The sequence below is a fragment of the Zingiber officinale genome, chromosome 2B (assembly GCF_018446385.1).
Source record: "Zingiber officinale cultivar Zhangliang chromosome 2B, Zo_v1.1, whole genome shotgun sequence".
Lineage (NCBI taxonomy): Eukaryota > Viridiplantae > Streptophyta > Magnoliopsida > Zingiberales > Zingiberaceae > Zingiber > Zingiber officinale.
In genome coordinates, this window is record NC_055989.1 from 139,135,838 (window position 1) to 139,163,230 (window position 27,393).

Below are 27,393 nucleotides of genomic sequence, written 5' to 3' on the forward strand. Positions count from 1 at the left end.
TTGTCATATCATGAAGCATATCATGTTCTTGTCATATCATGAAACATATCATGTTTTTGTCATATCATGAAGAATGCTCTTAGTCCCAACTTAAAGGGAAGCATCTCTTAGGCATTTCATCATACATAATCTTTTCATAAGCATAACATAGTGACATAAAGTTCACATATCACATAACATAACATAGAAAGTCATTATCATGCATAGTTAGGGTTTTGAACTTTCCACAAGTCCTAATTCACATCTTGGCCGAAACTTGCATGGACATGATCTTAAATTTTTAAGCCACTTTAAAACATGAAAACCTTAACTAACATCATATAGTGGGTCACATACCATAAGGAATCATAAGCAAGCATAGTTTAGGTTTTAAAACTTTCTTAAGTCCTTTTTATTCCTTCTTGGCCGAAACCCTAAGAGCATGGTTTTAGGTTTTTAGCAACTTTAAAACATGAAAACCTTAACTAACATCATATAGTGGATCACATACCATAAGGAATCATAAGCAAGCATAGTTTAGGTTTTAAAACTTTCTCAAGTCCATTTTATTCCTTCTTAGCCGAAACCCTAAGAGCATGGTTCTAGGTTTTTAGCAACTTTAAAACATGAAAACCTTAACTAACATCATATAGTGGATCACATACCATAAGAAATCATAAGCAAGCATAGTTTAGGTTTTAACTTTCTCAAGTCCTTTTTATTCCTTCTTGGCCGAAACCTTAAGAGCGTGGTTCTAGGTTTTTAGCAACTTTGAAACATGAAAACCTTAACTAACATCATATAGTGGATCACATACCATAAGGAATCATAAGCAAGCATAGTTTAGGTTTTAAAACTTTCTCAAGTCCATTTTATTCCTTCTTGGCCGAAACCCTAAGAGCATGGTTCTAGGTTTTTAGCAACTTTAAAACATGAAAACCTTAACTAACATCATATAGTCGATCACATACCATAAGGAATCATAAGCAAGCATAGTTTATGTTTTAAAACTTTCTCAAGTCCATTTTATTCCTTCTTGGCCGAAACCTTAAGAGCATGGTTCTAGGTTTTTAACAACTTTAAAACATGAAAACCTTAACTAACATCATATAGTGGATCATATACCATAAGGAATCATAAGCAAGCATAGTTTAGGTTTTAAACTTTCTCAAGTCCTTTTTATTCCTTCTTGGCCGAAACCTTAAGAGCATGGTTCTAGGTTTCTTATCAACTTTAAAACATGAAACATTAAATTAATATCACATGATATATGACATAACAAGTGAGACTCATAGCAAGCATACATGAAATTTCCAACCCTAATTTCCAAGTCTTGGCCGAAACCTATAAGCATGATTCTAGGGTTTTCTTTTAAGCAACTTTAAGCATGAAACATTAAATTAATATCACATGATACATGGCATAACAAGTGAGACTCATAGCAAGCATACATGAAATCTTCAACCCTAATTTCCAAGTCTTGGCCGAAACCTATAAGCATGATTCTAGGGTTTTAAGCTACATAAATCATGAATAACATTTTGATAACATCACATCACATATTAGGTATCATGAGAGAAAACATGAGCTAGACAAATTTGAGTTTAAACTTCTCTAGGCCTTTTAATTCATCTTGGCCGAAACTTCAAGTCATGACTCTAGGATTTTTGAACTACATAAATCATGAATAACATCTTAATAACATCATATCACATATTAGGTATCATGAGAGAAAACATAAGCTAGATAAATTTGAGTTTAAACTTCTCTAGGCCTCTTAATGTTAGTTAGAGCCCTAGAGGCAATCATTTGATGATTGTTATATGGACTCGTTGTATCATATTTCTTATATATAAAGGCATTTGTTTATGGTTATTATACTTACTTGTATTGGTGCCAAATAACTAAGTATAATAGCGTCCTTGAGTAGAACGTTCTTACCTATATCAATCGATTGGTTGAATCGATAGTGAGATGATATAGGGAACATTACTCTTAATCATTCCTAATCAAGTATTAACATTCAGGGACAATGTTAATGCGACGAGACTAGCATGTAGGTCAACTCGATGACTTGATCTCACAAGTCATGGATATAGAGATATCAAGTTGACACATGGGTATGCATTGGAGAATGTATACTGAATGACCCGCTATGAGAAAGTATCATGGATCGTTATATGAGTGTCATATACTTTCTCATGTGGCTATTAGTATGACTATTAATCCTTAGATCTGAAGTCACCATGGTTCCCTACATAAGGAGTTACATACTTTGGCTTCGTCAAACGTCACCCATAACTGGGTGGACTATAAAGGCGATTACTGGGTATGTAACAAATTATGCGGAGGGATGTGAGTGATGTAGATGAGATCTATCCCTCCTATATGACAAGAGAGACATCAATATTCTTGATAGAGTGAGACCACTAAGTGCATGGCCATGCCCAAATGAGTCAATATGAGATGTTAAGCTCATTTGATTGAGTGAGTCTACTTAGGATTGAAGATTTAGATTGATTAGAGGATGACACGGTCTATGCCTCAATTTGATCAATCTAGATGTCAAGGATAAAAGGGCACTTGTCATATATTGTGAGGTGTCACAATTAGTAGTCACAAGGTGATGTTGGATCTCAACATTCTTGTAACTTGGGTAGTAATGATGTGTTGCTAGATACCGCTCATTACTTATGCTTCTAAATGGGTTTAGGAGCATTGCTAACGTTACAAGAACCTATAGGGTCACACACAAAGGACAATTAGATGGAGATTAGGTTCATTTGATGAACCAAGAGGATTAGGTTCATGTGATGAACCAAATTGGATTAAGAGTAATCCAAAATAAACTAATTGAGTTGGACTCAATTTGGTTCTTGTGTTAAATGAGTCTAATTTGGACTTAGACTCATTGAGCCAATTTAATTCAATGAATAGAGATTCATTAAATTAAAATTGATTTGAACCAATGGTTAGATTTGATCAGCCATGGGAGAGAAGTGGTCAAGTTTGACTTGACTTGAGAGGAAGATGAAAGGTCAAGTTTGACTTGACCATTGCCACCTCATTTATGAGTTGACATTAAGTGGGCTAATGATGATGTTCCACATCATCAAGGTCGGCTTATGTGTGTGCCACATCATGAGGGAGATCAAAAGTTGTGACTCTTGATATCCCATGGAGGTATATAACCTCATTTCAATATGGCCGGCCACTTGATGTCATTGTGGGAGTTTCATTTTGTGTGTGCGTCTCAAGTCCAAGACATGTAACTAATAATGCATGATCTAGACGCCGAAGGAATGTCGCTGAATGAGTCATTCAAGGTTGTTGCGATAATCGAAAAACTCCCTCCGCCATTGAAGGATTTCAAAATTTACCTAAAGCACAAGCAAAAGGAAATGAGACTTGAAGACCTTATCTTGCGGCTGCGGATAGAGGAGGATAATAGAAAATTATCCGACTCTAGAGGAACGAAGCAGACAGCCGACAAGATGTCCAACCTGACGGAACCAAAAGCCAAGAAGCCGAAACAACTGAAATAGAAGGCTTAAGGCAAGAAGTTCAAGGGTACATGCTACAACTGTGGAAAGTCAGGACACATGTCCAAGGACTGCAGACGTCCGAAGAACACAACCAAGAGTCAGAAGAATGTTACGAACCAGATAGCAACTTCTGCTGACATAGATCTCAGTACCATGGGTCTCACTACGGTCGTGGTTGAAGCCAACATGGTGGACAACCCGAAGCAGTGGTGGATCGATACTGGAGCAACCCACCACGTCTGTTCTGACAAGGCGATGTTCTCCAAGTGCACCCCGATAAGTGGAAGAAAGCTCTATATGGGCAATTCCATGACACCCCCGATTGTTGGACTCGGAAAAGTAGTTCTAAAAATGACGTCTGGGAAGGAGCTAACTTTCATTGATGTGCTCCATGTTTCCGATATCAGGAATAACTTAGTTTTTGAATCGGCACTTGTTAAAGTCGGATTCAAACTAGTGTTCCAGTCCAACAACTTTGTACTTACGAAGAACGATGTCTTCGTAGGAAAGGGGTATTTGGAACAAAATTTGTTCAAGATGATTGTAATGACTGTACACTGTGATTTTGATGGTAATAAAATAAAAGCTTCCAGCTATGTTATTGAGTGTTTCAATTTATGGTATGATCAGCTTAGGCATGTCAATAATAATACTCTGAAACATCTCGTCAAACTAAATTTATTACTAAACATCAAATGTGAAGTGTGCGTGGAAGCGAAAATGATGAGACTACCTTTTTATTCAATGGAAAGGTTGACGACTCCTCTAGAATTAGTACATAGTGATTTATGTGACTTAAAATTCGTGCAAACTAGAGGAGGTAAAAAGTACCTCATTACTTTTATCGATGACTACACAAGATTCTATTATGTCTTTCTTTTAAAAAGTAAAAACAAAGCCCTAGAAGCTTTCAGAACCTATAAAATGGAAGTTGAGAATCAACCTGATAAATGAATTAAAATAATTCGTAGCGATAGAGGTGGAGAATATGATGCACCATTTGATGAATTCTGTTCAGAATATGGAATTATCCATTAGACAATGGTGCCTTACTCACCTCAATCGAATGGTGTTGCCAAACGTAAAAATTGAATACTAAAGGAGATGATGAATGCTTTATTGATAAATTCAGGCTTAACCCAGAACTTGTAGGGGGAAGTCATTTTATCAGCAAACCACATTTTCAACAAAATTCCTCACAAGAAAAATGATAAAACATCATATGAACTATGAAAAGGTCATGAGCCATTGTACAAATACTTGAAAGTGTGGGTGTGCTTAGCAAAGGTTGAAGTACCTAAGCCAAAGCAAGTTAAGATCGGACCTAAAACGTTTGATGCGATATTTGTCGGATATGCTCAAAATAGTAGTGCATATCGGTCCATAGTTCATAAATCAGACATTCTTGATATTCATGTGGGTACAACCATAGAATCTCGGAATGCAATATTCCTTTGAAGACGTGTTTCTAAATAAGAAGGGAAACATTCAAAGTAATGACAATGGAAGTTCTAACAAAGATGATGTTCCAGAACTTAGTTGTCAGAAAAGGGCTATTGACAATTAAAGCGAAGACCCGCGTTGGAGCAAACGGGCTAAAGTTGAGAAATTGTTTGGGCCGGATTTCATGGCGTTTATGTCAAAAATGGACCCCAAAAACATTAAGTGAAGCTCTCTCTGGTCCCAACGCCCCACTGTGGAAGGAAGTTGTCAATAATGAAATCGAGTCCATCATGAATAACCATACTTGGTAATTAGTAGACCTTTCTTCTGGTACTAAACCATTAGGTTGTAAATGGATACTAAAACGCAAGTATAAAGTTGATGGATCGATTGACAAGTATAAGGCCAGACTTGTAGCCAAAGGGTACAAGCAAAAGGAAAGCTTTGATTACTTCGATACCTACTCACCGGTGACAAGGATTACATCCATACGAGTGCTGATAGTCATTGCAGCATTGTATGATCTTGAAATACACCAAATGGATGTTAAGACTGCGTTCTTAAATGGTGAGTTGGAAGAAGAAATTTACATGGAGCAACCGGAGGGGTTCGTAGCTCCTGGAAATGAGGGAAAAGTGTGTCGACTTATTAAGTTGTTGTACGGACTTAACAAGTGCCAAAACAATGGTACGAAAAATTTGACAAAATAATGTTGTTAAACGAATTCAAAATAAATGAATGTGACAAATGCATTTATGTCAAAAGCACATCTGAAAGTTATGTAATTGTCTGTCTATACGTAGACGACATGCTCATAATGAGAAATAATCATGATGTAATCATGAGTACTAAGAAAATGTTGACCAATAATTTCGATATGAAAGATATGGGTCTAGCAGATGCCATATTGGGAATTAAAATTCTCAGGGCATCCGATGGGATAGTTTGAACACAATCCCATTATGTAGAGTCAGTATTGAAAAGATTCAATGCATACGATCTCTCTACTGTAAAAACTCCTATGGATCTAAGTCAACACTTAGCGAAAAATCATGGTGAGCCCATATCGCAATTAGAATATTTTCGGACAAACTGCACACGCCTGGATATTACCTGTGTGGTCAACAAACTGAGTCATTTTACGAGCAATCCAAACGACACCCATTGGAAAGCACTGATGCGAGTTCTTAGATATTTAAAATATACTTTGAACTATGGATTACATTACGGAAAGTATCCCGCGGTCTTGGAGGGATATTGTGATTCTAATTGGATATCAGATACAAAAGACTCCAAATCCACTAGTGGATATGTATTCACGATCGGTGGGGGAGCAGTATCTTGGAAATCCATTAAGTAGACGTGCATAGCTTGGTTAACAATGGAATCCGAGTTTATAGCACTTGACAAAGCAGCTGAAGAAGCTGAATGACTGCGGAATTTCTTGGAAGATGTTCTGAGCTGGACGAAACCTGTGCCCGCTGTACTTATCCACTGTGATAGTCAATCGACAATTGGAAGGGCACAGAGTAGTATGTATAATGGTAAGTCACGACATATACGTCGTCGACATAATACCATTAGGCAGTTGATCTCGAACGGAGTGATTGCAATCGACTATGTCAAATCTAAGGATAATTTGGCAGATTCTCTTACGAATGGGCTAAGTTGAGATCAAGTATACTGCTCATCAAAAGGAATGAGATTAAAAATCTACAACTAAAATCGACTGTAGCGGTAACCCAACCTTATTGACTGGAGATCCCAAGATCTTGGTTCAATGGGACAACGAAGTTACAGAAGTTGTGTAACAGCATAAGACAAATGATTATCTCTACTATCCCAATCCTAGGATGATTTGGTGTTGTCCTACCATATGTAGTGAGGATAAGCTTATGCTTTTAATGACTTGTATACCTTATAAATGTGGAGTATGGTGGGATACTCTTGATAGAAGTGTCACATATGTGAGTGTGAAGACAGGTCGCTTCAATGAAACACTCATGAATCCAAGATGGTGTCCATGGCCGAAACAGAACCAACCATGAGAACCAAAAGTGGGTGAGATAAGTCTCTGTGTGGGTGTTATTGTCTTAGTATACACCAACAGCTGAGCAGTTTAAGACATCATGTTCACTGCGCAGCCTAGTATGCTCGATAGCATTCCACTACGGAAGGTTCAAAGCCATAAGCCACCTTTCCCGATGCATTGACTTATCGATTGGACTCTTGTAAAGTGTCAGCATGCATACATGCACTACATGCATTAATTTTCATTCATGTGGGGGATTGTTGGATATGATTTTGTAAACCAAAATCTTGGTGCCATCAATCGTTAAAAGTCAAGTTTGACTTTAAAATCGAAATCTACGTTTCGCGTAGATAAATATGGACTATTAATTTGCTCAAAACCGATTACAAGTGAAGTAGAAATTAATTGTTCAAATATGTGCTCAAATTAACATTAAGGGAAAAGATGAGTTTTTAGTCCTACATCGTTAACCGACAAGAGCCAGCGTTTCCTTATATGTGTTGTTGTGTTAATGTTGTTAATACAAAAGCATAGGTGCTCTCTACCTTTGGGCGCGTGCAATGGGCGCTTTGTTGACGCACTTTGCACTTCATCGTCGCGAGGAGCATTGAGGAGCTTTAATTTATGCTCCACGTGGCATGGTCGGGTGACGCCATGTGGCGGTGACATGACATGGTCAGGGTGGCGCCATGTGGCGGTGACATGGCATGGTCGGGGTGGCGCCACGTGACGGTGACGTGGCATGTCAAGTGATGATGCAATGTCTATGTGGCATGTGACTGTGTAGAAAGCAATGACTGGATTGGGCGAACAGATGGTGACCGTTGGATCAAAGATGAGGACAGATCGCAAGTAGATGTCATCTGGAGTGTCGGATTCTAATCTGGTATTAAAGAGGAAGGATTAATCTGAAGCGTCAGATTAAATGTTGTAATCTGACGGCTGAGATCAAGATGAGATCTGAAGAGTTATATTCAGATCAAGGGACGAGATCATATCAGAATCTGAAGAGGTATGTTGAGATTAAAAGTCATCTGAAGAGTTATATCTCTTCAGATCTGATGGCTGAGATCAAAAGACCTTTAAAGGGTTATACCTTTTCAAAATGAATGATCCAGATCAGTTCAAACCAAGGGTTACTTACCTCTTCACCCAATATAAATAGATCTCTCTTTTTCTTGAAAATCATGCATTCAAAAGCATTTGCATTCAAACCATTCGTCCATCTCTTGTATAAGAAGAGTCCAAAAAGCCTACGAGAAGGTTCGTCGGTCTCGAAATTTGAAGTGCTATTATTTCGAGACGTCGTCGTTGTATCTTGGGAACGAATTGCTGCTATCCGTGAGCACCATAGCGGAGCAATATAATTTTAAGGAGATAGTGTCGAGCACTAGCCTCGACGACAACTCAGTTTGCTTCCTCCTGGCAGCAATCTCCCAGAAGTCCCGACAATCGACTAAAATTGACTATGTCAAATATTGAGGAGCAAATCCAGAGGTTCGAGGACCTCACATATTTATGATCATAAATCTTAATTCAATAAAATTTATTATAAACTCATTATAGCTCTAGGATATTTTTATTCAATAATTAACACCACCAATGGATTTCTAAACTCCCCTTATTGAAAAAATATTAAATTTTTAAATTTCTGAATGATATAGATCCATTAGTCAATTTCATCTCAAGCTAACGGATAAATTTAGGGAATTCTAAATAATTTCAAAACAAAATTAATGTACTCCTAAAAACATTTTTAATGTACCTATGCCATCATATTTGAATTCAATAGTATAATTTTAGAGCAATAAGTATTTTAACTTATAATGAGTTGATAAAATTAATCACAAACTCATTATAAGACCTAGGATAATAATACTTACTAACACCACCAATAAGTTTTTAGAACTTTCCTAATCCAAAAATTATCAAACTTTTAAATTTGGGAATTGTGTAAGTTCATAAGTCAATTCCATTTAAAATTGACTAATGAACTTAAAGAACTCTGAATTTTTTAAAACTAAAACCAATATACTCCTGGAAATCTCATTAATGTATTTTTATCCTCAGATTTGAATTTGATGGTATAAAGTGAGAATAGTGAATTTTGAACGGATAAAATAAAAATATAGAGAAATTCCGTGATTATTTCAATGAAGAAACTATCAAATTCAAATATGTAGGCATAAATACATTAAGAAAATTTCTAGGAATATATTGATTTTAGTTTGAAATGATTTGAAGTTCTCTAAGTCCATCAATCAGTTTTGAACGAAATTACCTTATGGCGTGAAAGAAAGAGGAGAGATATTTTGAAAATATACTATATGATTTAAATATTATAAAAGTTAGATATACAAAATGAGAATTTACTAAATCTACATGTTATGATTCAGAAAAATGTCATTTTAAAATCAAATAGAATGAGTTTTCTTTTCTACTTAATCCATGAATTAACAACCTCAACAACTAATGCATGTCATGGCCTAGCCATGAGCTAAGGGGAAACCAAATCACTATGAATTTCTCCTATCTTTTCCTTTTTCCTTTTCCCTTTCTTTATGTTTTTCCCCCTTTTTTATAATTGATCTTTTTCCATCTTCAATTTTTCCACTCTACTATCCACATACTAAAGTAAACATAATAGCAAAAGACGATTTCCTCATCTCACAATCTCCATCAATTCATCCTTAGGCTAACACAGAAGAGGTAAATCATGAGCGGCTACTAGCCTTGGGTAATTGAATATCGCATGGGGAAGGATAAATACCCGACTACTAACTGAAATTTGACATCAGACCTCATGATGACAATATCACCAAACGTTAGTCAACTGTTCGTCCCAAGGAGACACCCACTAAAATAAACATAATCATTATGTTAAAAATATCAATACTCAATCCTTCTTAAAAAAAACCTTTATTTAATTTGTAGGATAAAATTTTACATTGTTCTCTGAGATTGTACTAATAATCGTCGAACTTTTAATATTTCTTTTTTCTAAAATGTGTTCTTTATCCATCATCATGTAAAGCATGAATAGATAATGGTGTGTTTTACCTTCTCCGTGTTGGCCCTGAGATGGGTTGACGGAAGCGTTGGGATGAATATATTCGTTTTTTGTCATCATGAATAAATAATGGTGTGTTTTCTCCTAAATATAAGATTTAAAAAGTGTATGAGTGTGTCAGCATTAAAGTTATAAAGAATATATAAATTCATAATGAAAATATCATAACTAAAATTATAATATTAACAAAAGATATAACATAGTTAAAACCCACTTTTAAATTCATGCCGGTTAAAATAATTTCAACCGACTAGTTTAATATTCTAAATTTAAATCTTGTATTGTTTAAATAAGAACTTTTTCATACAAGTCGACTAATGAGGATATTGATTGAATTGAACTGTGATTGATTAAAAGTCAAGTTTGTGACTTTATTCAAATGAGTCGATTTATGTGGACCATAATGTTTTTATAAACAATTTGAATCGACTGAAGATAATAGTTGGTAATACACATGCATACTCCATAATTCATAATAATACCACACAGTTTTAAAGCAACTTTGATTTTAAAAAAACAATTATACCTTTAGAATAACATATTTGTAAAAGATAATAACTTTAATTAAAACTACTCTAATTAAGGTAATATATCTGGTGGATACCTCCACCTCACTCTAAGACCACACATAGTGGGTGACAATTTTATTATAATAGGACATGAACTGATTAAATTTTAGTCAGCGCATATTCTCAGAGAAAAAATTTCTTCCACCTTTTAGTCACTTAGCAATTGATTATAAATATGATTTCGTGATTTACCTCCCTTCACATAACCTGGAGATGAGCTGCGAGGAGTTTCTGGGATGAGCATAATCATCTTTTTACTACAATTGGTTAAACTACGCAACTTCCTTCGAGTTTAAATTTGGTAGAACTTTTGTCTACTCTTATGATCTGCACTAAAACATACACGCCAATAGTTCCCGTCCTCATGTACCCGAGTTGACCCTTCACCCATATGAGTCCTTCAAAATGATGCGGATTGATACCTCTACCTCACTTTTGACTTGACCGCACTGTTTTCTTTAGGTTGGAGTAGAGCTTTCGATCCCTCACGCTCGAGCAAGTCTTCTACATGCACATCAACATCGATCAACATAGAGTCGTGATCCTTCTGACGGTCAAGTTGCATGGAGTTGAAAAAGAGAATGTTATCTCTCCAACAGAAGAGGGTTTGAGTGAAGTTGGGGAATTGAGTGAATCAACTTATTAAAAATGGAGAAACACTTCAAGCAGTTTTGATTACCTTTTCTTATTGCACACACCCCCTTTATATATGACAAGTATGTTTCTTATGTGATTTTTAGTATCATTGCATACGTTTTGTATCATTACATGAACATTTTTTACATACATACATATCTTTATATGTGTTTTCGTAACTTTTATTATTTTAGTTCGGAGAACTATTTTTTACTTATTTTTATTAATAGGACACATTTTCAGAGTAAAAATGGAGCATAAAACCCTTGAAACGTAGATTTACAGCAAGAAGCATGCTCTGACCATGTCCCATGAATGAGTGCTTCTATGTCTAAAGAAAGACGAAGAACAGATTGGGAAAAGGCTCAACCCAAGCATGACTGTGCCTCATCATTGAGCCTCATCATTGAGCCAAATATGGATTATATGAGAAGAAAAAGGCATTCAAAAGGTCATCAAATTGAAGTTTCAATAAAGGAATACGCTCTCAGTCATCGGCCCAGATTGTAGACCAAATTTCAAATGACTATAACATTCGATTCAGTTTGAGCCATGGGGCATGCAATCTATTAAAATGTAGATAGTTTCAAGATATACAAATTTGGTTCAAAGTGCAAACTAAGAAAATTGGTCTAAAGGGATAAAATTCCATTTTGGCAGATCTCTATAAATTTGATAGATCTGGAATGTTAGGGGGAGATATAAAATGATCAAAGAAACCTTTTCTTGGACCATCTTGGACGAGCGAGTGGGCTCTGCCCCTTCCTTGAAGAGGGTTCTGCCCTTTCTAGGGATCCTAGGAAGTATTTTCATGGTTGATTTCGACGATTTGCCCACCATCCAAGTGAGGATTCCATCCGAGAAGATTGACTTCGCATTGATAAGTATTCTTCTCCTCTCAATTCGGTTTTTGTGGATATACCATAGAGTAGTTCTCCGGATTCTAGGAGTAGGGAGTAGTTACGATATGATTGTTGATGCATAAATTATATATTTGTTCCTTTTCCTATTCTATGATATGTTTACTTCTTATTCCTACTTGATTGAATGTGTGCGTTGAATGAAATAAGATGTAGAGAATTGATCACTATAGATGAGAATTTCTAGATTGTACATGTCATGCCTTGTATGAGCTAGGCTAGCTTGCCACGACTCTAGCTTTGCTCTCCGCACGTGAATTGTAACGATGTTAGAGCAAAATATGTAGAAAAAAAACTAAGGTACATACATACCTTTGAGGTAATTCCACTAATATTATGTACATATCTCAGCAACTAACCTGGAGGTCAAAGGAAAAAAAAAGAGCGAGTACAAAGTGGAGATAAGAAAGATGTACATGAAAATATAAACAAAGCGGTCAATAAAATAAAAGATAATTTATATCTTCATATATTTTTTAACACTATTCTATCATACCTCTTTCTCGCCATCCATCTTTTATCTTTTTCTTAACTACTTTTTTCAGTTCTCCTTTATTACATGTGTTCATCATTTCACATATTATTGTCTTATTTTATCTGACAACTCAATATACCTTATTAGGAAGGTGAATAATAAGAAAATATACCCAAAAGTGTTGGGACCTTAATGCCCAACTAGAGGAGGTGAATAGCTGATCATCCACGTTGTTCGCTTCCTACACTTGTTAGCACAGGAGAAATACAAAACAACAAGTATGAAAGATAAAGACTATGAAGAAATGTAAATAAACTGCTAACACATTTATTTACGTGGTTCAGAGATTAGAGATCCTACTCCATGATGTATTTGTAAGGTGGATGATCCCAATCCGTCCGCGGATGATTTCTCAGAAAGCTCAAGCTAGCTCAAGCTCTTTGTCGATGGAGAAACCTGACTACAAACACTTGAACACTTTTGAACACCAAGAGAGCTTTGAAGACTTTAATAGGAGTTAACCACTCCTATTGTCGTCACCCAAGCCAACCACCCCAAGCTGCACTATATAGAGTTTGAGAAAAATAGCCAAGCTGTTTCTACCGTTACCAGTCAACTGGTCCTTTGTGAGATTCGACTGTTACAATCCAATGGCTCGATACTAGTCAACTGGTGCAATAGAAGCATTATATTTTCTCCCAATCCAACCACCAGTCAACTGATACATACACCAGTTGATTGGTAAACCTTAAACCTAAGGTTTACCTGAGTACATTCTCTCATGCCTCGTTCTCGTCCGCACAATCTTGACCTTATATTATAGTCTCCTTCATCAGCCTTGCGTCCCCAGATGCTTCCCCATACTTTACACTTTGCTTTCAATAACTTCCTTCGATCTTGTCCTTATTGTCGGGTCTTTCATTGCCAAGAGACTCCTCACCTCTGGGACTTCAACCTTGCTAAGTTACACTTGGACTTATGTTGCCAAGACTATATACTTGGACTTACACCGCTGAGACTTCACTTGGACTTTCCCTCTGTCAATATCACAATTGGACTTTTTTTGTTGTACCTACATCCTACACGCTCATAAGCGCATATCAAATACAATAATAATCCTAACTTAAACATTTATTCAAACATTAAAACATATAGTCACACATATTGCTCCAATATGATCAATCTGGCCCATGGAAGTTTTCCATTGACAACTAGGTAAATCGAGGAAGTGCTCATGAAGGTCCATTCAGATGGCCAACGTTCTTAGGTCCATTTGTCATTGGAGGGAAAAATTCTCTATAGTGCGTTGCAACTAAAATTTCTTGGTTATATGATAGAAGGCCTAACCATTATATTATTATCTCGAGGGTAATAACTTTATTTTATATATTTTGTAAATGGCTATTTATTTTGATTTATTAATTAATATTATTCGATCTTAATCATATGACTTTGTTTGTTGCTTTTGCCTTCCTTTTTTTATCTTGATATGCTTTTTTCCTAGTTAATTTATCCATGTGTTAAGTGAAGAATTTCGCTATGAACTTGCTTTTTTTTTTTTTCATTATTTAGTTTTTCAAATATTTCATAGAAATTTAGATAGTTATGTAGTTATAGTAAAATGTGATTATGCTCACCCCAGAGACCTCTCATAGTCCGTTCTTAGGTTATGTGAAGAGAGGTGAATTACGAGACCAACTTATAACTGACCACCAAGTTACTAATGGATAGGAGGAGATTTTCTCCAAAGGTACGAGTCTATCCAAAATTGACTTCTTATTCTATTATAATAAAACTATCACTCTCTAGCTAACTAGATATCTTACGAGGACTATTTATGTAGTTGAATGCATAAATAATTACTTAAAGTTTGAAGATTAGACAATAAATTCAGACAATTATAATTAACAAGGAAGATTTTGATTAATGTCATTACACTTCAATGTATAATGCATTATTATGATCAATATTTTGACAATTAGTGTTGATATTGATAATTGATGTTGATATTATTTTAATTGGAGCATAAATGTAAGTTAAATTTTGAATGTTCCTTTGTATAGGATTTCTAAATTAGATTATGTGATGTAATCCAAGATTTTAATATTTGTAGGGTTGCTTTGGTAAATTGTGTACTAAATATGCGATGAAAATTTAATTCCATTTTTAATTTAGTCATGAAAAATTTACTTCACTAAATTAAGTGATGAAAATTAACTATTTTTCTATAGCTAAATTTAGTGATAGAAAATTAACTAAAAACTTAGCGATCGAAAATTTTGATTGCTAAGTTTTTTTAGCGATTGAAATTTTAATCACTAATCTATTTTTTTTTATAGTGAGTGCTATTATGGTGGAGCCTAGTGCGTTTTGTGGGGATGGAGAACTCAGGTGAGTTTATCCATGAATGGAAAATGACAAGATAAAAATGTAAAACCCGATAATAAAAAGTATTATTTTAGGAATATGAATAAATGGATCAAAAAGTATTTATAATAGACCATTTATTTGTTCAGTACTCTTATATTAATATTTTATTTAAAAATATCTATTATTTTATCAAAATTAAGATTCAATCCTTACATACATCACAAACAGCAACAAGTTAAAAGAAAATACGTTTCTACTGCATTTGGCCAATTTCTATTAGTCCCAGTAACATAAATATAAGTTTAGTTTCTTCGCCGGTCCCAAATTTGAAAAACACTGCTCGAATTAAAGCACATTCAGAATACTCACGAAGATGTTCCGTATGCCATCTCCACGAACCGCTCGAATTAAAAGCACATTTAGAATATTCCTGAATCCGTTTGCTGGTCCCACCCTACAAGACAGCAAGTTATCCATCTCCACGAACCACTTTCATCCGCCGCTCATTTTCATTTTACCTTTTTAGTGTCGCTACAGGCCGATGATCTCCTTTCCTATACATTTCGGTCTTTTTTGACGAGATCACAAGAAAGTTGCGAAAAGAGCGCCCGGATCACGTTCTTTAAATCTCGCCAAAGCGACCCAGGGAAGGATAGGCGTTCGTGGCAATGGCAGGGAATGCGACGAAGCGAATCAAGGTTGGCGTCTGCGTTATGGAAAAGAAGGTGGAGTGCTCGTGTTCCGATTTGTTTCTTTTGATTCGTGGTCGTGTTATTTGAATGATTTCGTTGGATTCTTGCGGAAAAAAACTTGATTCGTTTTATTCGACTTCTTGATTGGTAGGCGACCTCGTCGCCTATGCGCAAGATACTGGAAAGGTTGGAGGCGTTTGGAGAATTTGAGGTACTTCTATGTTGATTTCTGTTTCCATTTCAATGATCTTGATATATGCTTAGTGTTATTGGTTGGAGTCGCTCGAATCAAAGATCTTGATGAATGGCCAGATAGTAGTTTTTTTTTTCTTTACAAATAAAGCTACAAGCAGACCATGCGCATCACACAGAAGACAACCCATTCTTTTGCGTGCGACAATGTCTTCATATGATCTTTCATCAGAATATGCATTATTTCTTACAAGAATGGTTGTGTGAATGTTATCTTTCTACTGATATGATGTGATCCGATCCCTGAATGCTATTTTGTTCTTTTTCTTGATTATTAGAGTTATAAGAGGATAGGTTTCACGTGTACCACGTGTATTCAATATCGTCCTCACTGTCAGCTGTATTTGCATTGGCATTGACATCATTTAAATCATTTCAGATCTTCTATGAAAGAGTGTTTGCACTTTTTTTTTTAAAACTTTACATCGGTTTCATAAAGGAGGACCACAACCATGTTTGCTTTACCCTATTTATCATTTATTGAGTCTAGGCATTATTCTCACTTGAGATTTGCCCATTTCTGGAAATTAGCCCATGAGTAAAAAATCCATTATTAAAATTACAACTGCGGTTTGATATGCTTTCATTTGGGATGCATGGTTAGTCCTATGCCACATATCATTAGAATTAATTAGTTCTTACTGGAATTAATTGGATATGTTTTTCTTCTGCAGATAATAAATTTTGGTGACAAGGTTATTCTAGAGGATCCAGTGGAGAGGTATGTCACAGTTAACTGAAGATTTAGTTTACTAGATAAATTGGCAAGCTGTAATTTTAACATGTGGTTATGCTTTTTGTTAGGGGACAACATATTTCTAATTGTTTTTTGCTAATATTGTTCTTATGTGGAATTTCAGCTGGCCGATTTGTGATTGCTTAGTTGCTTTCTACTCCACTGGCTTTCCTTTGAAAAAAGCTCAGACTTATGCTGCATTGAGGAAGTGAGATTTCTTTTTGGATTGCTATCATTGACAGAAATTCATATTAAATCAAGGACTAATGATTTTCATCTTTGAATAAACACCTTTACACTATGCATGTAACAGAACTTTTTGATAGTTGTTGGATGGTTTGGTTCAGTGTAGTTATTCTTTGACATCTTTTTCTTACTTTGCTATAACTACTGCAGATGATCTTTCATTTTTTTGGTGAAAGATGATCTTTCATTATTTCCTATCAACAAATTCATAGTATTTCAACTGAATTTTTTTGCTCGTTAACTGTTTTTATGCTGGTAGCTTTTATAGGTAAGTCTCATATAATTATTTATGATATTAAATACCTTTGTTGGGCCTTATGATAGAACTTGACATTGAGAGGAAAGGAAGACAGAAGAATATGTTTCACTATGAAAGTAAATGCCATTCAGTTTTCACATGCTCGGCCACTTATGTTACTTGTCACTCTGCAAAGCAGAAACTTCTGCAAAGCAGAAACTGGTAGAATAGGAAGTTGTATGCTTAAAATTTTGGTAGAAGAATTATTTTTAAAATCTTAGAAAATCCTAGATTATAGAGTATATTTAATATTTTTCTGTGGATCAAATCATTGTTGATTGACTAAATAGTTCTAGAACTAATGGTAGTACCCTAGATGTCAAGGAAAAATGGACACTTGGATTTATGAAACTGATCATAAACACTTTGGCTTTGGTGCCATCATATGCTAAGAGTTCGTAGCCACTGAGTTACAATTAGCTAAAGAATATCATCTGTATTAGTGAGTGATTGAAAACTTTTTGCATGATTTAAATAAAAGTTGAGAATATGTACTGTCTAATCAAGTAATTAAAGTTCTGCATTCCGTATTATTTGACCACGTTTTGAACTTTTTCAAAAAGAATCTTGGTCATACCTTTTGCTTGTCAGGCCCTTTTTGGTCAATGAACTAGAACCTCAACATCTATTGCATGATCGGAGGAAGGTTTACGAGGTATGTTTTTGAAAGGAGATTCAATGTCTCATAGACTAGCTCCTGTTCTGCTGCTTTCTTTTTCTAGAATCTTCTTTTTGTTCATGTGACATACACTCATATTCCATTAAACATGGTATCAATTACGAAGAACTAGTTTTCTGTCATTTAAGGGGGGAAATTTGCTATACTTCACTAATATCATCATGCGGCACAATACCTTAACCCAAGAGGTGCATAAGACATTTCCCCCTAGACATTAGATAATTATCCACATATATCTAGTGTTTTGGCTTGAGATTGATTCCATGGATGATGAATCATTGGAGAATCTAGGAGGAATTCTTATGTTGATTAAGAAGGTTAGTCAACCATAGTTTTCTTATTCTTTTCCTGCAAGCGTTGCTGAGAGAAGTGGATGAAAGAGTAAAGTATGTAACATTAGTTTTCTTTTGCTACTTGACTCATAACACATGCTGTGTCGATTAGGATAATTCAACATTTTTATCACCTTTTTTTTTTTAATAAAGAGTGACATGGACAAAATTGTTTCCAAATGTAAAAAGGTTGTAGCTTACAATGTACTTCTATAAAGGTTGAGCCAAAAAATCGAACTTATTTAGGTTTGTCACCTTTTATATATTTGAATTTGGTAATATCTAAATATCTATAATTATTTCCTTGTATTTAGCAATGGATAAAAATATCTATTTCCCATTAGAATTTCTTCATGTTTCAATTTCTCCTTTTTAAATATCACATATTTTTAAACAAATTGTTTTTTATGATTTATCACACCACCACCAATATCTCCAACGCTCTTAGAATTACAACTTTAGTTTTGAACTCTAAGAACTAGCTTTTCAGTTATTTACTTTATAGCCATGTTCATGTTCAAAAAATATATGTGGCTGCATATGCACCTGCGCATTGCATATTCATGGACATAAGTAATCACAGTTTCCTTTAAAACTCCAATTGACTCTACAGAGTGTTTAGTAGTTCAAACCAACTTAATGTGCAGAAACTGACTTAGCTAGTGTATGTTTAATTTAACAAATGGGGCAGTGAGAATTGAAATAGATTCGGGATAAATGATATAAAACATTGATGAAGTTTAAGTTGTTTAAAATAAAAAAGAGGTTAGACTTGGTTCATATTTGATTTAACATTTAGTTGCAAATCTTTGATTTCTAGTGAGCTATCTAAAGCAAGGAATAGGTTCACTTATACATAATAATAGAATTAAAATTAATTGATTATATAAAGTGTAGTTTGAGAAATTAGGTATAGCTCCAATTGGTGATAATTTGAGAGAAAAAAAATTGAGTTTGTGTAGACATATAAAATATTCAAAAGCAACCTATAAATTTTCTAATAAAAGAATGTAGTTGGGGTGGAAGATATAAAGGGTAAAGGGAGAACAAATATTTATGGTCATAAAGAATGATTTAATTGTTTGAATATTACTAAGTGCATAAAGCTCAATGAAGGGATGAGATTCATGTAACCAACTCCAAATAATTTGGGCAAACACGGGATGGTGATGATGAACCAATTGGACAGATCAATTTTAGAAGCTATTGCATAAACTCTGTATGTTTCGCCTATTGTGTAGTTTAAGAAATATGTTTTTATTATTGTTATAAGAATTTGAATTGGTTACAATGAATTTGACTGATTCTTAATTAATGACTACATATGCATTTTAAGATATACCTTATGTTTTCTGTGGTGATTTTCTTGTTTAGCGCCTTGAGTTGTTTGGAATTCCAGTTCCAAAGTATGCTCTTGTAAATAGAGAGTATCCATATCAAGAGTTATACTCCTTTGTTGAGCATGAAGACTATGTTGAAGTTCATGGGAAGCGTTTTTGGAAACCTTTTGTTGAGAAACCTGTTGACGGTAAGCTTCCTTCTAATAATTTCTTATAGTTATAAAGACTATATTTAATTTACTGAAGATAACATTTTCAGATTATTCAATTATTATTCTGTTTGCTACATCTCATTCAGTGTCAAATTTCTATGCTAGCTATCTTAATAGTGTGATCTGGGAAATTTCTTTTGAATGATTGGACATTTGGAATAAATTCACTTGAAATAAAAGTATTGGAATGCCCATCTAAATATCTAATTGGTTTTCTATGAGAGACATGTTCCTTAATATTGTCTAATGGTTTCTCCATTTATCACCTCTGAGTTGATGTTTTTATTCTTTATAGAGTCTCTCTAAATTCAATACAGGCATTGTTCTAGAACAAAATACTTCCAATTGTATTTGGTAATATCGACTTCCACTTTTCTTCATTTTCCCTTGAGCAACACTGATCATGGCCATCATTAATTGCTGCTCCTGCAAGAGGCATTTGGTCTGCTCTAATTAGGAGTGATTGACTATGTGGATGGACTTGAGATTAGCTTGAACTGGGATTTAGTTTGTTAGTTAATGCTTATATATTTTTTGTGCAGCCATACAGTTGTTTGAAACTGATGGTGATTTAATGATGACTTCAACAAATTCTGAACTAGAAACAACCGACAAGATGAAAGAACACCACTATGCATGTTGATAGATACTGACTCTTATGGGTTTTTGCATTATACATCCCAATTGACCTCCTCAATAGATACAGACTCTTATGGGTTTTTGCATTATAAATCCCAATTGACATCCTCAATCATATTAATGTAACTTGTTGGTTGCATGACAATAATATATGAAATGGTCAAAATATATTGTTTCGATAAATTACTGAAACTCGATAGTGGTGGTGCAATCACACTTCAAGTAGTTAGGTGTGACCTTGAGTTTTGATATTTGACAAAGAGTTTAAGTTAAGATTTAATGTTGTATTTAATATGTATATTTGATTGTATAGGTATTTTTAGAAATGCACATGGAGCTTGGAGTGCTTGTGGCTTGACGAGGTCGAGTGTATGGATGTCGACTTGGCGTGGCTAAGGTGGCATGCTAGTCACTTGGAGGTCCGAAGAGATCATAGAAGAATAGTATATAACATCTTAGGGACTTCAAGATGAGGAAAATTGAAGTGATGTTGCATGAAGCAAATTGATGGATTGTAGGATGAGGAGCATCAAGTTAGTGAAGATGATAGTCAATTGAGGCGAATTATGTAGTCCAAGAGGTGAAGGATGGCATATGGAGGGGTCAAGGGCTTGTGTGCATTTGAGGGACCGAGTAAGTTGACGGGAGATCGCTAAGGGGTGAAGTCAAGTTGCGATTGTAAGACTCAGGTGAACTGTGACTACGCAATGGGGCAAGGGTAAAATTCAATGTAGACGGACTTGGCCTTAGCGATGGTCATAGTCAGGTTGTTAGTCGATTGGTATTAAAGATAAGTTGATTCATGGCTTAGAAACGCAATACTCTAAAGTAATTCATAGTTTGACCATTTGATCGTTGTGGAATCCAATCCACTTGTGATTGAGTTGACTAAGGCAATAGATAGTCAACTCATGAACCAAAATTCCAAAGTTGTGGTTGGTTGAGGTTTGTGGTTTAGATCATTCAATTAATGTTGAATCCAATCTACTTACGGTTAACTTAGCCTGAGGAACTTACAAACAAAATTATTCTATTTTTGGACCAATTGATTGAGCAATCGACTAATGACACGTCAATCAATTGATAACAAAGTTCAAAATCTCTAGCCATGCCAAAATTTTGATTTTTGATTAAAACAATAGTATTGTGCTTATGTTTCATTGCATGGTGCCAGTAATGAATTAGAGTTAAAAGAAGGAGGTGAAGCATATGAAGTCTGTGCCGAGCATCATTTTAAATCTTGTACCATGCTTGGCGAACACTCAAAATATATCATTTCGGTAAATTACCGAAACTCGATACCACTCATCAGCACAGATAATGTCTTTTTTGTTTTATCTCCTTCCTCCTTCAACCTCCAATCTATCATTGACACTATATATTAGAACATCATACCGGTACGGTACTGGAACAATATCTTTTCGGTCAAAGATCGAAATTACGACACAATTCAAGATTTTGAACCTTGATGCTGAGTAGTATTAAGTTTTGGTGATTTACAAGAACGGTATGTTTCGACCATTTCTCATATGAGATTTCAAACTGGGATTGATGGTAAGTTATTAGTTGTTTTGTTTGGCCGATGGGTGCAAATTGATCAATTGGTTGGCGGCTGATCAGATTTTTGCAAAGGGTTTGAGGCTATAAAAGGAGGGCTTTGGAGTGACTTTAAGGTTGGAGAAATAGTGTTGATTAAACTGATTAGAAACGTTGTATTTCTCGGAGCCTCCTCTTTGTATTTTATTGTAATCCTTATGCTTGTAAGAGATTTCTCTTCAATAGTTGGAAGATATTGGCTTTCTGGTAGTGATTTACCAATAGATCGTAGGCCGTGAAGCAGAAGTTCAAGGGATTGCCAAACCACGTAAACACCCATGTGTTTATGATTGTAAGGGTTGATTGCTTGTTTTTTTATATGACCTTGCTAGTTCATAGCAAGAGCATAAATCATCACTTGTAGGTCACTAGGTTACGAATGCTATTCACCCCCTCTAGCTCAACCCTAGCGGTCTTAATAGATACTCGCACAAACAATGTCTCTTGCATTGTTTTGTCAATCATGTCAATGAGAATCCTTTCATGCCAACATTTGGCTAGCTTAGCATGCTACAACATAGGTCAAGATGAATTGAAATAATATTTTTTTTGGATAGTTTATCTCCATACAAAATAATGTTAGTATTGTCGCATTTCAAATGGAATATAAAGTTTGAATTTAAGTCTATAGGTGTCTTATTTTTTTCGTCTCCTTCATCCTTCCACCACCAATTCACTATCGACACCGTACATTGGAATGTCAACATGATATTGGAATAGTATTATTCCATCCAAAGACTGAAACATTGACACAGTTCGAGATTTTGAATGTTTTTTTTGGATGTTAGAGTCACAATGACAATTGAAGGAGCAAATGTGAAGTAGAACTAATGAGGGAAAGAGAAGTATTAGAAGAGATTTAGAGAAGTAGATTAGAGAAGAGGGGGAAAGAGGGAGGGGAAATAGGAAGGATGTTGGTTGAGAGGTTAGGGAGGGGAAGGTTGAGAAAGAAGGTAGATAATATTTCAACAATGATGTTAACCAAGCACAAGGCTCATCCTTATAGTGTAAGAATGTATAAAAAAGATAAGTGCAATATTAGCCTAGGTAGACCTTGATTTATTGAAAGGCTCTCAAGAGCATTAATACATCTTGTTCTTGTTCAGAGTTCTTATACAATCTCTCTAGTCACAAAATCTTCTAGCTTTATCTACAATTTTGAGGGTTCCAATGCATCCTTCGAGATGTCTAGGCCATTTGCATGTTCCTTTTGCATGTCAAAATTAACTAATGTGAAATTGTTTCAAAAGAAAGTTTCCACACTAGTTCTCGTTTCACTAAAAGATGTTAACTCCACTGCATGGTTGAACTTATGAAATGATATTTCAAAAGATTATGTGCAATATTACTACAAAATATTGTTGGTTAGTCATTCATTGACAGATTGTTGCAATAATCTAATGGCAGTAGAAGTACAATAGTTATCGTGAATGACATTGTCTTCATTATTGTAGGTTGGAAGAGTTATTGATTTTAAGTGATTTATTAAGATTTTAAAGTACCAATTAGGAAGTTAATCTCTCATATACAAAACTAGGAGAATATTTAACGGCAAATGGTAAATATAGCTTTGTGTACAATATATTTTAGTCATTTAGTGTTTGGGTGATGCTAAAGCATGGTTTTGAATCTCGTGCTATGCTGGGTGGTATGGTCGAAGCATATTTGATGTAGCAGAAGTGAGAATAACTAGGAAAATCTCTAAGAAAATAGGAAAATAGGATTGACTCGTTGATTCTCACAGAATAGTTGGGAAAATTTTAAAAATAAATCATTTAGAATAATTTTATTAATCTTTCTGAATGAGGGGCTGAGAGAAGTAGAAGTGAAAATATGTTTAGAATATGTGACAAAGGAGGAAAGTTGTGCAAGATGAGGGGCTAGGCAAAGCCAACCATCACAAGGAAGTGGTTGTGTCATTCATACCACATGGTGGTCGCAACTCTTGAGCCAATCAACGAAGTTGTCACTAGGGTGGTGGGCAAAGTACAAAGATGGTGTTGGTGTTTTGAGCAATGAGGCATTGGGATGCATGCGAAGTTCCATTATTGAAGAAGACGAGGTTATAGACCTACTTGAAATTTTAGAGCTTGGCAGGGGATGCAAGTGGAGCCGGCTAAGGACTTAATGAGAAAGTGGTCATAGGTGATGCGGTGACACCAAATTGCGTGGTGGTCAATGCGCTGGTGCGTAGATCTAACTATGCTAGTTGATTTAGGGTGAAGATGACACTGCTATAATAAGATGGGGTTGATAGGAGAAAATGAGATTTTGGGCCTCTTTGAAATCTTCGGGCTTATATACTAGGATACATGCAAAATTGTTGAGGGGCTTGGTGTCCTTGGTGATGCACAACATCATGAGGAGAGGGTGGTGTTATGGAAGCAATGGGGCTTGGGGTTTTGAGGAACTGAATTCCCTTCTTTGAGGTTAATGAATCTTAGTTAGATTTGTGGGGTTGGGGGTGAGAGAAGAGGGAGTGACAATTTGTTTAATGGAAGAAAGGGAGATGGACATGCAAATTTCTAAAATAACGAAAAAGATTGAAGATGATGATATAAGTTGGTGATTAAGATTTGGAAGGTCAATGTGCGATGATGTGATGCTACAAGGGCTAGGCAAAGCCAACCATCACAGGATATGGGTTTTGGCTTGTGTCCTGGACTATATCATAGGGTGGTGCCTGCACTTGAATACTTGACGCAATCAATGAAATCACCATAGGCAGGGGACAAGGATGGTGTTGGTGTGTTAAGAAATGAGGCATGAGGATGCATGCAAAGTTGCATGATTAAAGAAGACAAGGTTACATACCTACCTAAAATCTTAGACCTCTTTTGTGGGATGCCACAGAGCCGGTTAAAGACTTGATGAGGAAGTGGCCATTACTAACACAATTAGACCAAGTTGCACTGGATCTTAGATCATAGTCACGGCAGGATGCAAATGCCATTGCCATTGATTATCTTAGAATAAGATGGGTTTTTTCTACTAAAGCTTCATTGATCGAAGAAGATGAGGTTACGATCCTCAAAATCTTTGAGCTTATGCAATAAGATATTGGGAAAAAATGACAAAGGCTTAGTGTCCTTACTGATGCCAACATAGATAACCTATAGGGCGAGGGTGATGTGTGGTGGTGGAGGGGCTTTGTATTTTGAGGAATTGAGTCCCTACTTTGAAGTTAATTGACTCTCTTGGTTAGACTTATGAAAATGGATTTTGGAGTTATGAACTTATTGACATGTACATAAAAACTAAGAAAATAAATAATTAATCTTTCAACTAACCTCTTCTTTAATTTAACAAATAAACTAGTTAACTGTTCTAAGTGGAATAATATAAGAAGAGTGAAAATACTTGATATCATTCTTCTATTGTTTTATTTCCTTGTGGATGCAACCAATGAAATTAAATATGATAGTAAGAGGATAGCATTGAGTTTCTTTTTATTTTGTATCGATTAAGTCCTCTCATCAAAACATTTAGTCTTCTTTATAATTTACCAGTTGTAAATTTGACATAGATAAATTACATATGATATCGTTGCCGCTGAACAAGAGTTGACAATATTAAAGAGATCTATAAAAGTTTGTGAGATAACTTCAGGAAGAGACGAATGAGGTTGAAGTTGGGGTGGGGAGAGGTTACCCTTTTTTTATTCTTTAGAATAGTAATCCAACATTTAAACTCCGCCCATAATGAACCAGTCATGGCCTGTCCTAAGCTTGGATAAAGGAGGAGGGTTATGTTAGGTTGTCGGTCCGCATTAAAACTATAACAAAATGTTCAATGAATGGATTCATTAAACTATTATGCTAATGCTATGTTGTTTCCATAAAGAAACGCGTTACAGGTCCGACTGTAATGTCTCGGCAAGGACTACTACATCTCTAGAACTCGGGTGTAGTGCTAAATATGCAAGAGTTCGCATTGCAGGGTCCGATTGTAACGTATCAGCAGTGTTAAATAAGCAAGAGTTCTCATACCATAGGTTGGATAAGAACAAATATGATAGGAAAACTAATAGTCTAAAATTTGAAATATGAAATATAGGAACCCTCAAAATCAATGGAGGTAATAGATACGATGATTAGGAGAAAAATTAGTATTTTGTATGTAAAAGAGACAAAATGTATAGGCGAGAAGACAAGGATGATAGAGAACTCGATTTTAAGTTTTGGAGGAAAGAGTAAAGCAAGAAATGATGTGAGCAGGGAATGAAATGCCGTTCCGTGCCGTCCGACACGGACAATTTTTACTATTCCGTCGGGCGGCCAAAATTGGCACCGGAGGCGTCCTCGTTTCGACATTGTCGCAGGCGGCACCGGAGGAGTTGTGGGACGCCTTTGGCGACGCCGAAAGAGTCGGGATGCTTTCGGAGGCGTCAGAAGTGTCTCGTGACGCCTTCGGCGCGGGACGCCTCCCGCAGCGCTGAAGGCATCGTGGGACGACTCTGGCACCGACGGAAGCGTCCGACAACGCCTTTGACACCGACCGGTGACGTCTCCGGTGCTGGCAGACGCGTCTGGCAATGCTTTCCGTGCTGTCGGAAGCATCCTCATCCTCCCTTGCGATCCATCTCGCCTCGCGTCGGGTTCTTATTATTATTATTTATTTTTTATTTATTTAATTAATTTAAACAATTCCTAAGGTAAGTGTGATATTTCGAATATACTTTTATAAATCCTAATTAAATTATCCTAATAAAATATATAAAAACATATTTAAAATTAAAATAAATTTTATTAATTAATATTCTATTTTTTAAATATTTTAAATTTCATTTAAAAATTTTAAAAATATAGTAATTTATATTCTAATATTTTTTTATTATTTTGTATTATTTTAAATTTCATTTAAAAAATTATTTAAAAATTCTAAATTTTAAAAAAAAATCTATTTTTTTTAAAAAAATTCTAATGATTTAGATTTATATTCTGATATTTTTTTATTATTTTATATTTTTTTTACTTGATATTTATTTACTATTTAAAATATATATTATTTAATTAATAATTAATTAAATGAATAAATAGTTAATTTATATAATTATTATATATCTTTTTATTAATTTATATACTTATTATTATAGATAGATCAATTTTAATTAAGTTATTAATAGATCAATTTTATTTAATGAAAATTATATTTAATTAAGTTATTGATAGATCAATTTTATTTAATGAAAATTATATTTAATTATTTCTAACAATATTAAGTTATTCATTAATTGAGAACTTATACAAAATCAATATACAACTTATTTTTATACATACCATAAACATATTTATCTTATAATTACTATATATATAAATAAAAAGATACTGAA

At 34.9% G+C, this 27,393-nt stretch overlaps 1 protein-coding gene across 1 annotated transcript in view; it reads left to right on the forward strand.

Annotated features, from left to right (window-relative positions):
- Positions 1-15,560: 15,560 nt before the first annotated feature.
- Positions 15,561-27,393, forward strand: part of LOC122048775 (inositol hexakisphosphate and diphosphoinositol-pentakisphosphate kinase VIP2-like) — a 117,004-nt gene continuing 105,171 nt past the window's right edge. The window contains exons 1-6 of the mRNA XM_042610298.1: positions 15,561-15,764; positions 15,883-15,942; positions 16,658-16,704; positions 16,844-16,927; positions 17,855-17,918; positions 19,649-19,802. Of these exons, the coding sequence (XP_042466232.1) occupies positions 15,708-15,764; positions 15,883-15,942; positions 16,658-16,704; positions 16,844-16,927; positions 17,855-17,918; positions 19,649-19,802 (466 nt within the window). The 5' untranslated portion in view covers positions 15,561-15,707. The remainder of the gene's footprint in view (positions 15,765-15,882; positions 15,943-16,657; positions 16,705-16,843; positions 16,928-17,854; positions 17,919-19,648; positions 19,803-27,393) is intronic.